We start from the raw sequence: 17217 nt of genomic DNA, 5'->3' as shown, positions 1-17217 counted from the left end.
TGGAGGTACCTTGTGTCTGAGAGCTCCACAGCTGGTAGACAGAGGCTCGGCGTGGTCCCGTCACAGTGCCCCCCTGTGGGCAGGCCCCCCGACTGGCCACCAGAGTTTTGGTGGGTCCGCGTCAGCGATCCCTCAGTCACCACCAGGTCCGGAGAGTCCTTCTTTCCCGAGATGTAAGAGCCGCAGTCGCCATTAGCTGTAACACACCAAGGCTGCGTGTGACCACATTTACATTCGCCAGTGCCGGTCAGGTTCTCACACGATCTTTTATCTCGCACGGCTGACAGCGAGGGGCAGAACGCCATGCACACAGAGCAGCATCGCGGGAGACCAGCCATCCTCTATTATTAAGGCACAAAACGTCATTTTCAGGAGTTACATACGGTAGGTGGCTTGATATGGTTATATATCCATTGTAATGCATAAAGTTAAAGAGTGGGTGGCAGAGGCAAACAAAAACAACAACCAACCAACCAAACAGGCTTAATAAACCTGCTTTGTATTAAGAAAAACTTTCCTAAATGTTTTGTCTCACTTTTAAAAACGAACAGGCATCTGACGCAGAGACGCCTTCTCTGAGGCATGCTCTGTCTCCGTTATAAGCTGAAGTTGACGGAGGTAAAGAGTGTTCATGAATAACTCCTCATTTCAAGCCCAATGAAGAAACAGACCTGCTCTTGTGCATGAGCCGACGGCACAGCCTCCCAACCCAGGTGGAAGTCAGAAACCATTTTGTATGGGACAAAATGAAGCCATTCCTTCCTAACTACTGCGGGAAAATGGATAAGTGATCTTCCAGTTCAATAAGTTCTTTTTTAAAAGTGCTCTATCACATGTCTTGACAGGGAGCATACTATCCTACATTCAAGGTTCTTTAATCCAAAATAAATGTGCGACTCCCCGTGCTATTTTAACACTGCTTAGCTTTCAGAGTGTTTATCTCACAGTTCTGCATGATTTCTATTTCAGTGAGGATTTTCACAGGACTATGCTGTCGTTATATTATGTTAGCACTAAACACATACACACAACATGCTCAGGGAAACATTGTATAGAAAAAAGTGTTCAGTTTCTTTTAATAATGACATCTGGTTTAATTAGAGACATTTGGTATTCTCACTACAAACAAAACAACTCCTAAGTTGAAAAGATATTTCAATTGCATGGAATAGTTTTCTTCCACATAAAAAAAATGGTATCATGAAATCAGCACGACTACCCAGAGGGCAGGCCTTCTAAAAATACAAACTAATTTTCTTTTAAGAATTATTCATGTTTATTTTTTTGAGTACAAGGATTGGTATTTTCTGCAGAAATAGATCATTTATTTTTTTCTACTTGTTGATAGCTCTAGTAGAGGGCACAAGTTCTATATTGAAGGTATCAGACAAAACTTTTCTAAGGAAGTGTGGCTCTTACGAATTTAATGACAAGGGTCACTCCTCAGACTACAGTAGTGAACTTTCTGCTGGAAACCGGAATATCAATCAGACATCTACTGTATAAGGTTTCACCAGGCAGTGCAGGAAACACTGATCTCTAAAATGTTGTTTTTTTTTTACTCTCCTATTGGATTTTCTGACTCTTATCAAAATCTGCATCATTTCTACAAAAAACACTTTAATGCACTTCTTTAAAAAAAAAGATGAAAGACTGGTCTGGAGAGAAAAGTCGAAATATCTCCTGAATGAAAAATGATATCTTTGCCGCGCTAGAGGTAAAATATACCATATGTGATTTCCATCTCACTTAACTCAATTTAAATCTAATTCAATTTATTTTAATGATGTTATTGATAACGGCATCACACTGATGGCTTTTTATTAATTCGAAACCCCAAACATTTCTTACCCAACAGAAAATGTAACTCGAGTTTACTGTACATTGCATTCTGAAAGCCTGATGTCAAATGGTTAACTGTTGCTTCATCTCTGAGGCTGTGCAGAGCTGGCACTGGTGAGACTACAGCCCAGAAACTGCAATGTAGCACATAGAACTGAAGCTCACTAATCAATGGAATGCTTATTGTTTCACAGCAGTAAGTAAACAGAAGGCAATCCCCTTGAGATCCTTTATTTTCTGTCCTGTTTTCAAGCGATACAAATGGTTTTGCTTTTTAACTCTGCGACAGATTAGTTCTCAGCCAAGAATGACCCACACTGAAATTTCCTACAGTGTTGCTCGGCAATATCAACCACTGACCGTGCCAGGTCTTTTTCTCATCTGGCATTGAGCACTAAGCAAATCAAGAGGATAGTGAGCAGTGAACACAATGCAATGCTTTTTCAGTGGGGTTTTTTTAGCCCGGAATTCTTATTGTGAAATATTCACTCCTTATTAGAAAATTTGCCAAAGCTCAAAATTCATCTCGCAGTGAGTCAGCTTCAAATTCCACCGCTGAACAGAGTGAGAAACCACAAAGCTCCCGTTCAAATAGATAACAATGCACATGCTGCCTTAAATGGAATAAGCAATATAGTATTTGCCTTCTGAAGACTCCCTCATCTACCAGCATATCCTCTTCCCATTATCATGAACAGGGCAAAGAAACAAAGCTCTTCCATGCTTCCACTCAGTGTAGCAAAATAAAAAAAATATTGATCTCATTTCTTCTTGCATTGAAAGCAGCAGTTTATATCACCTTTACCACACGTTTGATTTTTTCCTGCCAGTGTTCTCTTGGAGTGTTCACAGCAGTTGCCTTTTTAACACAGGCATTCATACTGCCTACCTTTCCCATTACATCGGCCTTTGGAAAAGACTCGCTGAAGCTGAATAGCAAAGAAGACAGAATGAGCCAACTAGTGTCTCGGCAGGCTGCAAAGCCACTGGGGAGAAATAAGACATTTCGACGACGTAAGAACGACATATTGTTCAACTTCACGTTCTGTCTTCAGCCTCTATTTCTGCTTATTTTCCAGTTGTGTGCAATTTCCGAACGTTTACACTCTCTTCCCCTTTAAATCCCCTTTCAAACACAGTCTTGTTCAATGCAGTTACAGACTCAGTCCACAGGGCAAGCACCATAGCACTCGACAGTACAATGTGGAAAATATCACTAATTGTTCATTTTTACTGTAAATTTAATCAACATTACTTCAGTAAATTCTGATAACAGAAGGGTATTGTTACTCTGAAGAAAACCTTTAGATCTAAGTTGTCCTAGATTAGAATCTTTCTGAATTCACTTACTGGACATGGAAAGAAAGATGTACCAACTTACATTAATTTTGAGATGCAATGAGTCTGGTAACAGGGATATAACAGATGATCTATTAGCAAACATAAGCAAACGTAACCATTAGACAAAAAAGCCAAAGCACACAGCTTCTTTGCTGTTACAGTAACATAACTGAAACTTCAGTGTGGCAGTGTTTTATTTATTTCTGAAATATCATACACTTTGTTTATTTTATGGACTTTGACATACTAAGAGCAAATGCATTAAAGATAAGTATGTCTATTCAGAAATCAGAACATTTGTTTCTTCAAAAGTTCAGTCAGCTTGGCACAAAGAATGCAGTTATACCCAAAACATCTGCGAAGTTGTGTGGTTTTCTTTACGATGATTAAATTGAAGTGGTTACAATCATCACAGCACAGAAAAATAATAAAAATGTATACAGAAATAATATGCTAAACCAGAGAAATCTGATTGCACCACAATTAAAAACCCAGACTAAAAGGATTTATTCATTTGTTTGTATTCTCTAGTTATGTATAAAACCACAGAACAGACACAAAAGGGAAATATTTATTAAAGTTAATATTCTCACAGGCCACATGTCTCAGTATCAACTTCAATCTGAAATTTTACAATTTCCTGAATCCCAGAAGACTTGCAGGATTAATTTTAATTGCTGTATTGATAAATTGCATTGTGAAATACTGTATAAATTTTGATTTGAGAAACTGGCTTTGTTTTGCCACTTCATGGACTGTGACAAAGCTTAGAAAAAATGAGAAATACTACAGTGTTTTGAATGCAGCTAATCTTCTAATGAGACTTTAATGTATTACAGTAACAACCGTCACAGGTTGACATATTTTTAATTCTTCCTGGAACTAATAAACAGAAATGACACACTTCAGGATTAGGAAATGATGCAGGATTTTTGGCTTTTACAAAAGCACAATACGGTAAACTAAATCTTATACACGTAGGCCATGGATGATTCTTGAATTCTTGAAATTCAAAGTAGTTTGTTACAGCAGGTCACTATAGGGAAAGTATGAAGTGAATTAGTAATTTAGCAGGGACTGGTTAAAAAAGCAAAGGTTAAGAGGTGAAGACTGAAAACCCAGAGCAGAGTTTTTAATAAAAGGTACCACTCTCTAGAATCAGCATGTTCCCAGTCAGAACAATTTGCCCAGGGTGTAATAAGCAAATGTTGTTATTTAATATACCACTTTTCGTTACCAGAGTAAATCTCTTTGAATATTATAGGTTGTGCTGCTTGTGATTTATAGCTTTGCTATATTAATGGAATTAGTCATGCTTGACCAGGAAGAAAGAGTCCTTCTGCATATGGTGGTTTGGAAATGAACCAATTGTAAATTCAGTTTATATTGAATGTGCAGAATAATTCAGCGTTGAATATTTCATTATGCGCTACAGCAGTTTTGGTTGGGTGGTGGAAGTTCGTGGAAGCTCCAGTGGCGAATGTGTAACGCAAGAAGGGTAAACGCAAAGAGACCGAGAGAAATCGCTCCTGCTCCTTCGGGAAGCTGACAGCCTAATGAGAACATGCTGGGACAGGACGGGAGAGAAAAGGGTCTGGTCAGCTGCCAATGGAGGAGAGGGGATGGGCCCAGTTGGCACAGGGATGAGCGATCTGTCCAAGATGGGCAGCACCCTCTGCGGCCAGTTCCAATGTGAGCATCAAGAACAACAACAACGATAATAATAATTCCTTACGCTTATATAGCTCCTTTCAGGACACTCCACCCAAAGAGCTTTACAGGCAATAGGGACTCCCTTCCACCACCACCCAGGTGCACCCCCACCTGGATGATGCGCCAGTATGCTCCCCACACACCAGCTATCAGCGGGGAGGAGAACAGAGTGATGAAGCCAGTCCAGAGATGGGGATCATTAGGAGACCATGACTGGCAGAGGCCAGGGAGAAATATGGCCAACATGCCTACTCTTTTCGAGAAAAGCCCTGGGATTTCTAACGACCATGGAAAGTCAGAACCTCAGTTTTACGTCTCGTCCAGAAGGACGGCGTCTTTTTTACAGTACAATACTGGGGCATTAGGACCCACACAGACCGCAGGGTGAACCCCTCCTACTTGTCCCACAGCAACTCTACAAGCAGAAATCTTAGCTTTCTCTGGATGTCTCCCATCCAGGTACTGGCCAGTCTCTACTGCCGTTACACACACTACGTCCTTGTTCCATGTGGAATTTTACACTCCAAATTGGAAAAATGTTTGCTCCTTTTCTTCCCACCCCCTCCATGTGTGCAGAGCCAAATTGCTCCCCGATTCCCTGCCTTTTGTTGAGCAGTAACAGAAATGATGTGCTTTACACCTAAGACAAAACCAACAATCCTTTGCATTCAATTTTCAGATTTTAGTTATTTTTGGAAAATATGGCACATTTTTGTGATAAGATCCTATCGCAAAGGCCTCATCCTAACGGTCTAGCCTTAGTCGCACAACTCGAAAGGTTTTGTTTAGCGCACAAGCTCACAAGTGCTCAAAATAAATTAAATGTGATGATTTTGGGAGTTAGATATAAAAGGATTATTATCTGTGTGCCAGAACTGCCCCAGGCATAAGATGTACACTTACAATGAGAATAGAAACGTGCTGGCTCCACTGACACAAGCTCCAATAGATGTCAGAATAAATCAATTAGAACTCAGGAATAATAGCTTTCTGGATATGCATTTCTTATGTTTATACCTAACTTCCCTAGTCCCTGGCAAACAAATTCAGAACAAAAAGTCTCTTTGGTTTCTTATTAGTATTCACAACTTGGCCTGCCTCACCTCTCCGCTGTACTGGATCAGCAGCAAGTGGAGCCCAAATCACCATCAGACTGACCGAAAGCGCACCCCAGGTGTTTATATGCCAACGCTGTACTTTTTCATTGCCCAGGCATCATGCACAGATTCACACAACGTATTTCTGCATAATTAAGATGCCGTTCAGGATGTTCTCATCTAATTTCTCCCAGATTTCCTTTCTGGAATAAGAAATGAGGCTGCCACCTCCTGGAACCAGAGTGCTGTTGAGCCTGCTAGTCACTGAAAGGCAGATCCGAGGTTTTTCCAAATGTCAGTGTTGTGAGGACAGGGCTAAAGATCGTCCCCACCCAACTTGATCACCCAACACTCCTCCCAAGACGACCGAGTCACCCAAGAGAGCTGGTTTAAGTTCACATGAATTCAAAGCGAACCTTAAGAATCAGCTACGTCCACTGGTGATATCCAGCCAACATCATCAGATTAATGCCCACTCCTACCCATGGGACAAAAATCCAGCAATAGACTGGATTGATTAATCACATTTTTAAAGCAGATGATATCTGGAAGGATGAATTTGTTCCTGAAGCATTTTCTAGTCCGATTTAAACACCTAAAGGATTCCAAGCCTTTCATACAGAACTTTTAGAAAATCTCAACACCCTTTCTGTTGCAGTCCTGGTAACATTACCGTCTGTGTCTGTGCAGTTCGTTTTTTAAATGTTTTACTGCAGTGGCTTGAAAGTTAGCGTAACTCAATATTGTTTCAAATATTAAGCAGAACCAGGACTCTGACATTCCACTATGACGAAATTCAGAGTAACAAAGGGACCTTCACTTCTGAAAGGGATGAAAATACATAAGAGGGTGACTGCTCCTAAGCAAAATAAAAAACGAATTTGCTCAGTTTTTGATTGGGACTTCTCCAATGAAGATGCTGTGAAAGCTTTGATTCTTTTTTCCTGCTTTTTCTTCTTTCAGTACTAAAACGTCTTTCAGTACCTGATGTATAAACATTCTTTTAAGCTTGAGACTAACCAAGAGATGAATGTTCTTCCTCATCCTTTTGTTAGACATCTCCTTCAGAAAAACACAAGCTTATCAGCTTTTACTCCGTCATTATGAAGATCCAATAAACTATTTTTCAGCACACCCAAACATGAAGCTGCTCGATGGGTCTGACATGAAGGATCCATGCAGCAGTAAGAACAGTTACTCTTCACTTAAGTGTCTATAATAGTAGCACACAATAATTACATGGCGTAACTAATTTCTTAATCCTGGATAATTGCACCTTTGCACAAATGACCATTAATGTCCAAATTTTGAACTTTTGCACTGTTTGACAAACAGACCTGGAAAAACTTAAAATCATTTTCCTAAGCACTATTTAATGTTATTTCAACTGTCCTGGCCCTCAACAATAAATCTTCTGCCTCACCCTCCCCTTCCTCCTCTCTCTCCACGGGACAATAGGAGCTGTGCATCTGATCAGCAGATGGCTTGGCATTATTAAGTGTAATTGGTGGTAATCTTGTGTGATTTCTTATTTCAGTGACACTTCATTTTCTGTAATTCTCGCCCAGCCTTTTAAGTCACCTAAGCAGTGCGTTAAGTGCAGAAGTGAAGCGCCTCTTGTGCCAGCTCTTAATGTTTTTTGGGTTCGGAGATGCATAAAATTAAAAGCAGATGTGCGAAACTGAACTTTTGTAGTATACTGTAAATGTTTTTTTAAATAGGATTTCAGCTTGATACACTTCAAGCAGCTGAACTTGAGGTAATGCAAGCTGCCAAAACCAGAAGATAGATGATGCTGGAAATGCACTATGACACACAAACTACAGCCACTTTAGTTTCATAAATCATGTGATCAGCATTCAAGCAGTTAATAAGGAACGTGTAATTTTTTTTCGTGCATGCATACAGAGGCAGACGTCAGAGCAGAGGATCTTGCAGAATGCACTTTCCTTCGTAATTGTTTTCAACTGCAGATGTTGTGTATTAACTATAAAACCTCTCTAATGAACCTTCGTTTTCCTAGGGTCTCTGAAAGACTAACATCACGTTCTCACTGCGGTTTCTAACTACCATGTATTTCCTTGACAAAAAAAAAATAAAAATCTATTGAGACCGACAATTATTTTAGAGGAACATTTCATTTTCACTGGCAAAAAACAAAAAGGCAGGAGCAAAGATAAAAAAGAATTGTTCACTCCTAAAGCCTTTCGTAACTAAGCTAAATGTAAAGCCCTCCAGTAGACAGTCACTTCAACAAAATCTCTTTGATGTGTCTGTTGTCTAAGGAATTATCCATGTAATTATGATATTACATGAACCAGCAGGTGACATCCTATCTTTAAAAGGACTACAAACAAGACATTTATCAAGGTATCGAGAAACCATGGCATCAGTCAAGCAACACCTACTAATACCTTATTAAGAAAATTAATGTTATTTATTCCTAAAAAAGTACTCAAGAATGGACGTTCAGAATTCAAAGCATTTCCATCTTAGACTCTTCATTGCTGTGGAGTCTATGCAATATCCACAGATATTCTATTTGCAACACTTTCCTTTCATTTGAAAACAGAAACACAGGCGAACTGAACACAATCCAACCGAATTCCAAAAAATCTGAATTAAAAATACAGTGAAGGGCCATTTCTGTGCCACTTTTAAGCTCATAACTCATGTCTGTATTTTTGTCTGCAAACAGACCCCGAAGTTTCGGCAGAACGTATTTGTTTGTTTAGTAATGGATGTATGATTGAAAACCTTAGGGCAAAAGTAAATGAAAAATAGCAGCGTCTAGGAGAGGGGGAAAAAGCCTTTTAAACAGGTGCTTGGCTGAAAGAGACGCCGGTAAGGGCAGAAGGAAAACTCTCAATTAAACTTGGAGCCCAAAAATGTCTATGTTTTCTTTTACGGGATTATTGGAATTACCAGACATGAAAGTTTTCGTGTGGATAAAATCAGTGTGTTATGGCCCTTTTCAGCAGTGACTGAAGAGGCAGCACGTATTTAATTGTATTTTCTCTTTAAACTTAAATAACTGCCTTCCTGGTTTTTAAAAAGCACAATTCTTGTTGTCTTCCTTAACTCGAGCATAATCCCAATTAAAAGCTAACTGGTACTTTCCCTCCCGCTGTCTAATTACTACATATAGTCAACCAACAATTGGCCTTAATGAAGCCCATATCAGAGATGAATCAATGGGCTTCTTTGCGATGGACCAGTCTGTAGCTTTGGGAAGAGAGTATTATCTGTCATCTTGTTCACTCATCTCTCCTTAACACATGCACTTCACATGAACGGAATAACCTGGGCACTACTTTTTTTTACAAAAATAAAACAACGGCATTACCAAGGACTGGTGGGCATCCCGACTGGCTTCACAAACATCTCTGAGAAAGTGATTAAGGAAGGAAAAAATGAAGTTGCGTCACAAGGCTGATTTTCGGTTAGCTGTCAAGCACAGTTATTCCGTATGTTCCTGAAAAGGACCGAAGGGTTTGACTACAGCAGATCTCTCAGACTTTCAGACAGGACAGCACTAACCACAGTCTACAGAAAGCAAACAAACAGAGGCCAGTCACTACACAACCACTCCTATGGTCAAACAACATCAGAACTCCAAGTGGAAAATAACCCTGCAAATCAAAGGCTGTTTAAATTTAAACATGGCTGTGAGCAGCCAGTACCATTAATGACTCCATAACAATGATATACAAGCTGAGGGCAAAGACAGCTAGCTCATGCCTCTCAGAACGGCTCAACACTTGAAGGAGACTGAATCTTGAAAGAGTCAGATACTGATGTTGGGGGAATTTGATGGCAAAACAATTCTGATGTGTGAAATCTCCCATTGATGGTGTTATTTTTAACCTGCAGTTTTAATTACAATTTTACTTAGTGCATGTCACCACCTGGTGGTAACACAATGTAACTGGAAGTACAGTTTATTACTTAGTGACTAATGTCACTCTTCCGCATTTATGTACCTGTAAAACAAAGAAAGGAAAAGAATACAAGAAGCATCTTTATTTTCCTTGCACGATATAACTCTCAATTGTGGGGTCTTCCCTAGAATGTGGGTGTTACTGAGCTCCTCCAATCTACTTTCAGTTTATACTGCCCTGCAATGTGCTTTGGATTAAATCATTTTCGCCTTTTACAACTGAAACAGGAATATATATGCATATGCTCCACTACCCGCCTGTTCATGGTGTCCTTTATGAAGATATCTGAGGTCTAAAACTAGGCCACAGCACTCCCTGTGTTAACAAGTAAAGCTTATTTAAATATTTGCTGACACTTATATAGCGCCCTTCTGGACACTCCACTCAAAGCGCTTTACAGGTAATGGGGATCCTCTCCACCACCACCAGTGTGCAGCCCCACCTGGATGATGCAACAGCAGCCATAGTGCGCCAGAACGCTCACCACACACCAGCTCTCAGTGGGGAGGAGAACAGAGTGATGAAGCCAGTTCAGAGAGAGGGGGGTTATTGGGAGGCCATGACTGGTAAGGGCCAATGGGAAATATGGCCAGGACGCCGGGGTTACACCCCTACTCCTTTAAATAAAAAACACTAAGGCACAATTGGAGTAAGCTGGTGACTTCGTTTCAAAAAGTCAGCCTCAGGTATATCTGGTAGATATCGAAACGGCAGCTTTGCAGTTAGGGGGCGACAACATAATCTCCAGCTATCAAAACTGGGTAACGTGTTAAAAAAGTCCAGAGGAAAAAAACAAACAAATCGAACTACCGCTAGTCCCCGGATGGAAGTGCTGTCTTGCCCTGTAATTGATAGAGACAGACTTTGGGCTTTGAATGGAAATGATATGTACTGATTGCATTGTTGTCCTCCCTGTAGGAAGGGCAGCTATGAAAAAGCCAGCATGGAGCTGCTGTGCAGAGGAGGCGACAGGCAGCTGCCTCTTCGCCGAGCAGGTCAGCTAGCCGCGCCCTGCTGCGAGGGCAGCGTGCGAGAAACACGCAGCACAACGTTAAACGGCGGATCCCTCGGGGAAACCGGCTTGGACTGCATCTCAAGGGGGATCGTGAAATGCAGAGAAGACGGTTACATCGTAGTCTAACGAGGACGGACTTCCACTCCCTTCAGCCTACAGAGGAATGGAAACGGATTCTCCTGAACGCAAGCCCTGAGCAAGCCAAACACAGAGCCAGGACAACCAAAAATCGCAACAACAAAAAAAAACCCAAACAAAAGAAAGGCAAACCCCTTGCCCGCCGATGACAAATGACAACTCAACTGGCTTCCATGTGAACGGGTGCCATGGCAACAAAATCAGATGACACTGTCATCCCCTTTGATCTCCAAAGAGGAAATCTTGCCCTTCTTGCTTCCCCCAATGGGTTCTGACTGAGAAAAGCAGAACTGCCTTGTTTGGCCTTAAAGCGCCTGGTTTCCATAATGCCCTGGCCCGATCCTGAAAGCAGATTAAAATCAGAAAGCTGGTCACCGCTTATCGCAAGTGTCCTTTTCTTCTGAAGGCACGCCTGAGTCCCCATTAGCAGACTGGTGAGGAGGCATGGTTACTATTATGAGGTCATCCAGACTGCTCTGGTGAATAGACTTTCTGTTTAAAACAGTGTTTGTTTCCATGCTGTGGTGTTTCCCTGTGACACATAGGGAAATAAACCCCCTGTACCAATCATGTGACCTCGCCCTTGTCCATGTTGCCTTGCATAGGCTGCTAAAGGGTTAATGTTCTACTTGAGAAATGAAACTCTCATTTTCAGCATGTTATATGTTGTTATAGATGCGAGTTACAACAAGATGAACTCCCTTCCTATAATTTCTCATTATTCATGAGCAGCTAATATCCAAACATAGATAGATAGATAATACTTTATTAATCCCGTAGGGAAATTGATGATGGTAGAAACATGGTACAAACATGGTAGAACATATACATATAATGTTATATTAACTGTACCAGTACACCTCTATATGCCACAGAAGCTTATTTGTGGTATGTACAGTACCTGACATTCAACAGTACCGATAACTTAGCAGAGACAAAGCCAAACAAGGGCATTTTAGTGCCGAGTCAGAATTTGTATTCAAGTGTCCCACAGAGCTTTAAACCCTTCACAAATAATTTTCTCCTTAAATTACTCTGGCTCTGTTGCAGTTTACGTACACATCGACATCACATCACCCATTCTTTCAGGGGCTTCGTGCTAAAAAATTCAAAAATAAAAAAAAATCCTAAAAGAGCAGCTGTTGTGAGATTCTCACCCAGTACTCAGGAACTTCCATATCTGATAAGATCCCTTACTCAGCTCAGGATGGAAGCTATGAGGAATTAGAAGTCATAGCCTGCACAGGGCAGGAAAGTCTTAACATTAAATAGTTCAGTATGCATGAGCTGTTGTTTTTGATCACCTAACTAGCACGTCGTTGCCGGTGGAACACAGTGCCAGCGTCATGTTAGCAGTTTTACTAAAATGGCTATTATTGAAGAACAAAGTACTCCTTCTGCCAGATCCCAATATTTACAAGCAAGCACAAATCTGTGAGAAAATTCGATTGAACACAGATGGCAGGAAATTCCTCTGAAATGACAGTGGCCAAATTCAAACCACAAGACATGAAAATAACCCCAAGTACCAGACATGAAGAACATATCTTATGGATTCTTTCCTTATGCAATTCACAATCTGTCACTGATTACCATTTGACGAGAGTGAAGATTTATAGGACTTCTGTAAAACAAGTAATCAATTTGCAACGATTAAATTTTTTTAATGGTTTCATAAAGACATTCAGTGGAAAAATGTTTGCGAGTCGCATTCATTAAGGAAAACCCTTGATGGTAAGCAGTCAAACAAAGAAGGACTGACTTTAACTGCCTGTAATTACAATGCAATTAAATGAAACAACATTTGAAAATCATTATTTTGTTACCTTCATGGTGTGTTACCTTCTGCAAAGCTCTGAAAACATGCTTGGAATTAAAAGAGGAAATAAGATGTTTAACTGGAACAAAAATGGATTTCAGTTTCAATCTTTGTTATGATTGTGTTTCTCTGAAAGCCACTTTATCAGAGTTTTGGCTCTAAAACGAAAGCTCTTCAAAGCACTTGTTACAATTTATTTTTCTTATTTGTATCTTTTTTTCCATGCACAGAGAAAATTATCCTTCACAGTCAATTGAATGCTTGGGCAATTAGTCAGATATGGATATGATTTTACCTAAGACAACATTTCCTTTGGGGCGAATGGAGAAACACACTCAACAAATTTAATGAGCAACCAGCAAATATACAATTTCCTTTGACAACAGCAGAAGACAGGCTCGCTTTTCTTTTCTGCATTCACTTTATATTATAAATTTGCCCCTAGCTTTTTTTTTTTCCCAAACTACTGCAAGATACTGGCCAGGGTTCGACTGACCTGGCAGACAAACTCAGTATCTGTTTGATGTTAAGCAAACCAGAAAGTTTCCAATTTACCTAAAACTCATCATATTACAAGAAAGAGATCAGAACAGCTATAAAACTAACTTGCATTTGAGTAATGAGAAAACCCTGTTGTATGTTGTTACTGCTACTACATCCAACACAAGACATTTGACAAAATACAGTGTATTACTCACACAGTCATCACTATCTCCACCTTTCCTTACGCATGGCTGTGCATTTTTTAAATGCTACAGATCAAGTTTTTGCATGAAAAATGCTTTGGTCCTGTTTCTAAAATCACCGATTGGCTTTTTTTTATTCCTAAAACGCAGATGAAAAAAAAAAACTGCAGGGTATTGTTTAGAGGGTGAATTATGTGTTGTAACATTTCTTGAACATTTAGCAGAAGGGACCTGATTGCTTAACATTTTGCTCCCTGAAGAGCAAACAAGATGAACTAAGTAATGCATTCAAGCTGTCGATGGCCTCGTTTGCGTCTTTCAGCACAGTGAAGTCCAGGTAGAAAACTGTGAACTCCTCTGTAATGAAGCAAATCCTGAGAACAAAAAGGCTAGCAATGTTCTCAATGTGCATATCTGTGCTGGGTTTCAAAACCACACATACCTAAGGAAGTGAGTAATATCATCCTTGCTTTTATCATGGAGCAGGCATCTTTAACAGAATCATACACCCCAAGAGCCCTCCCCCTCTCCTTCATCATTTTGAGACCAGTAATCTGAGCAGGATAGTCAAGCAGACAATATATATTATTGTAGATCAGAGAGCAGCAGACAACACAGTAACCCCCTTGTGAAAAAAAGGTAAGAACATCTTGTTACATCAAACACCATATGTGATCGTGGGTTGAGTGTGGTGGAGAGGGGGGGTGACATTTTTCAGGAACTGAAAAATTACAGATTAAATGGAAAAATGATGATTGTTCAGGGGATTTAATCATTAGGAAGAAGTTAAACTGCCTACAAAAGACGGAGAACATTTAAAGTTCTCTCTTCCAAAGCTGCAGTAACGGTGACACAACCAATTTTTGTTTCCGTCATAATTCAGTTTCAGCTAATTCAGCTAGTTTTCTAACAACATTCAAAAGCCCACCGTATAAGAGCTGTGTCACCCCCAAATGTATTTTTTTCAACTCAATTCTTATTCTATTCTTTTTAAAGTCCAAATCTTTACCTACAGTAAAAAGCCGATGACAGTCTGAATTGTATTTGTTTATATTGTGTATTTAACCCAGGAACCATCAGAAAAAAAAAGTGTGCTGTGCTGAGGCCTAGAGACTGCAGGTTCACATCCACACTAAGGCACTTGCCAACTTGGGAAAAAAAAAGTCTAAATGAGGTTTGGCTGAACCAAGAGAGAATTGGCTGAAGAGGGCCTGTGACACTGGACCATTAATCAGTAAAAAACTGTCTGTACTCTTCTTGGCTCTAGAAGTTCTATTGCTTATGTTCCAGATTCATAGTGCAAGAGGAAGATGAATGGTTTGTTCACACACATACACATCTCAAACAAAGTGTCTATATGACTTTCAGTTCCCTCAGGCCAACTCAAAGGATACAAAATGGGTTGAGTAATAAGTAATGGATCCAACATATGAAACAAAAAGCAAAAAATAATGGAGGATTCTTATTATTGCCTGCTGTCTTTTAGAACAACCGACATTAGAGATAAATCTAATCACTGAAACGTGCCTGAGATGATGTGTTTTACTGTCGCCCTTACTCATTTAATACAAATGTGTAAACTTTTTGCTCAAGAAAACATAATCTTGACTGCATCTGCCCAGAAGGAAGAAAAAAAAAAGCATTTTAAATCGGATTAAAAACCTCTCAGAATTTGTTCCACTATTTTAATAGTTTTGTTTTGGTCATCAGCTTCAGATAATGAGGATGTTATTGCATTAGCTACACTTCTAAAGTTAACTGATTCAACAGTCCTGAACATGACTAATACTGTGTAACATCTGTGTAATAGCATTAGTCACTGAGAAGAAACTGCTTTCAAATCAAACCACCAGCCCTAAAACCCTGGTCTCCAGTTTTATAAAGGAGGCACTGACAGGAGGGTAAACAGCATTTTTCTTACTTTAATTGTCATTATCACCACCACTCACCCCTGCAATTGGCGCTTAGAGACCATGATGTTATGGAAGTTTTAGTCAACAGTAGTTTTCAAGTTTTTCCTTTCCTGTTGATTTTATTCAAATACTCGATAGTATGCTTGGCTTCCCTACAAAGTGCTACAACGTGCAGATTAGCACAATCTCGTCCCGACCACTGCTCTTCTAATCAAGGGTCCCATCCTTGAGTCTCTTCACATCTAGAAGTTCTCTCTGACAAGAATGCAGCTCTTAAAAATGTTAAAGCAATTTAATGGAAAGAAAGGCCTAGAACTTGGATCCCTGAATATACGGTAGCACATTCCACACTGGTGATGAGAGCTCACTGCACTGATGACTATGCAGTTGGCTACTGCATCATGTTTTCAGTTGCCATGCTAAGTGAAAAACAGTCTCCCACTCATTTCCATGATGCGCAGGTTTGAACTCAGAGCCCCAATAAGTCTGACTGTGAGAGCTGAATTTGAAGGACAAGATAGGCCTTCTCTCTGGCAATGGAGGGCAGGATGCAAAGAAACACAAATGCAACTATTTTCTCAAGGCACGCCTGACTGAATGCTTGTGGGATTTTGCACCCTGATTTGGGATGAAACAGGATGGCACACTCCCAAGGCTAAAAACTGGGAAATGTTTCCTTGCGCCTCTCTGTTCTTATTCACTCTCCAATCATAGTACCAATTACACCTTTAATAAAGACCTATCTTAAAGCAAATACCACACCATTGTAGCTGTACATACAGTATGTGATGCCCAACAGGCTTAAAACTTGAGCTTTGAAACAAGAGAGACTATAGCCTTATTCCAGGCTGAATGGAATGTGTTCATCTTTGCAAGATGAAATGTCCACAAGTCAGGTTCTGCACTAATACTCAATAAAAGATTTTCACACTTAAAAGCCAAAATTCCCAGTATAATGTCGGTGCTGCCTGTTACACCGACTACCTATGGAACCACACAATTCTGCCACAGAAGAAGCATCTCCCTTCAAACATCCAGCCTCTTCCTCCAGTGTCCCAGAGTGAGCTTGACAGAATGAAGACATAGGCACTTGAGACTCTTCAGCTGCACGGCCCCCGATTTATTCCAGAGCCTCACTACGGTGGTGTTGAGATTTTAAACAATCAAATACCGAATCCATGCCAGTCACTGGCATTCAACGTCAAGACCTTTCGCCAGAAACATGCCCCCAGACTGCTTTCCAATCAGAGCCCCCAGCTCATAAAGAAAGTGTATTTCGCATTTCTTCTCATAAAAGCTGGGTGCATGACTTTGAAATGCAAATGTGTGCTTCCTTAGGAAAAAAAAAATGAATGCAAGATCCTAAAAACTGAAACTGTAAGTGAAATCTGGATTCTCACCATTTTAAATTCAGCATTACGCAAACATTAAAAAAATACATCAATGTCTGGTTTACCATGCAACCCTTTTTGTGCTCATAAATTAGTGTATTTTGGCTCAGTACAGTGTACATATCCTTATGATTTGCTACTTCTCCCCAGTTACTGGAGCACATTCATGTTTCAAAGTACTTTAAGCCTGGAGAAGCCTGGCACTTTTACAGTAAAAAGTAATGTGTTCATGTAAAATGACAGGGGTTTCACTGTAAATTGTGGTCTGTAAGCAATTGGCTTTTTAAGATTTATTGCTAATGCTATCAGCTTCAAATTCTC

At 40.1% G+C, this 17217-nt stretch overlaps 1 protein-coding gene across 2 annotated transcripts in view; it reads right to left on the bottom strand.

Annotated features, from left to right (window-relative positions):
- Positions 1-17217, bottom strand: part of glis1a (GLIS family zinc finger 1a) — a 96425-nt gene that overhangs the window by 55586 nt on the left and 23622 nt on the right. For both annotated transcript variants that reach the window (XM_088598043.1, XM_088598042.1), the window contains exon 3: positions 10-196. In XM_088598043.1, the coding sequence (XP_088454169.1) occupies positions 10-196 (187 nt within the window). The remainder of the gene's footprint in view (positions 1-9; positions 197-17217) is intronic.

Source organism: Lepisosteus platostomus, chromosome 11, assembly GCF_059453375.1.
Source record: "Lepisosteus platostomus isolate fLepPlt1 chromosome 11, fLepPlt1.hap1, whole genome shotgun sequence".
In the NCBI taxonomy this organism is placed as follows: domain Eukaryota; kingdom Metazoa; phylum Chordata; class Actinopteri; order Semionotiformes; family Lepisosteidae; genus Lepisosteus; species Lepisosteus platostomus.
The sequence above is the reverse complement of the archived record's forward strand: the minus strand, read 5'-3'. Positions and strand labels throughout refer to the sequence as shown.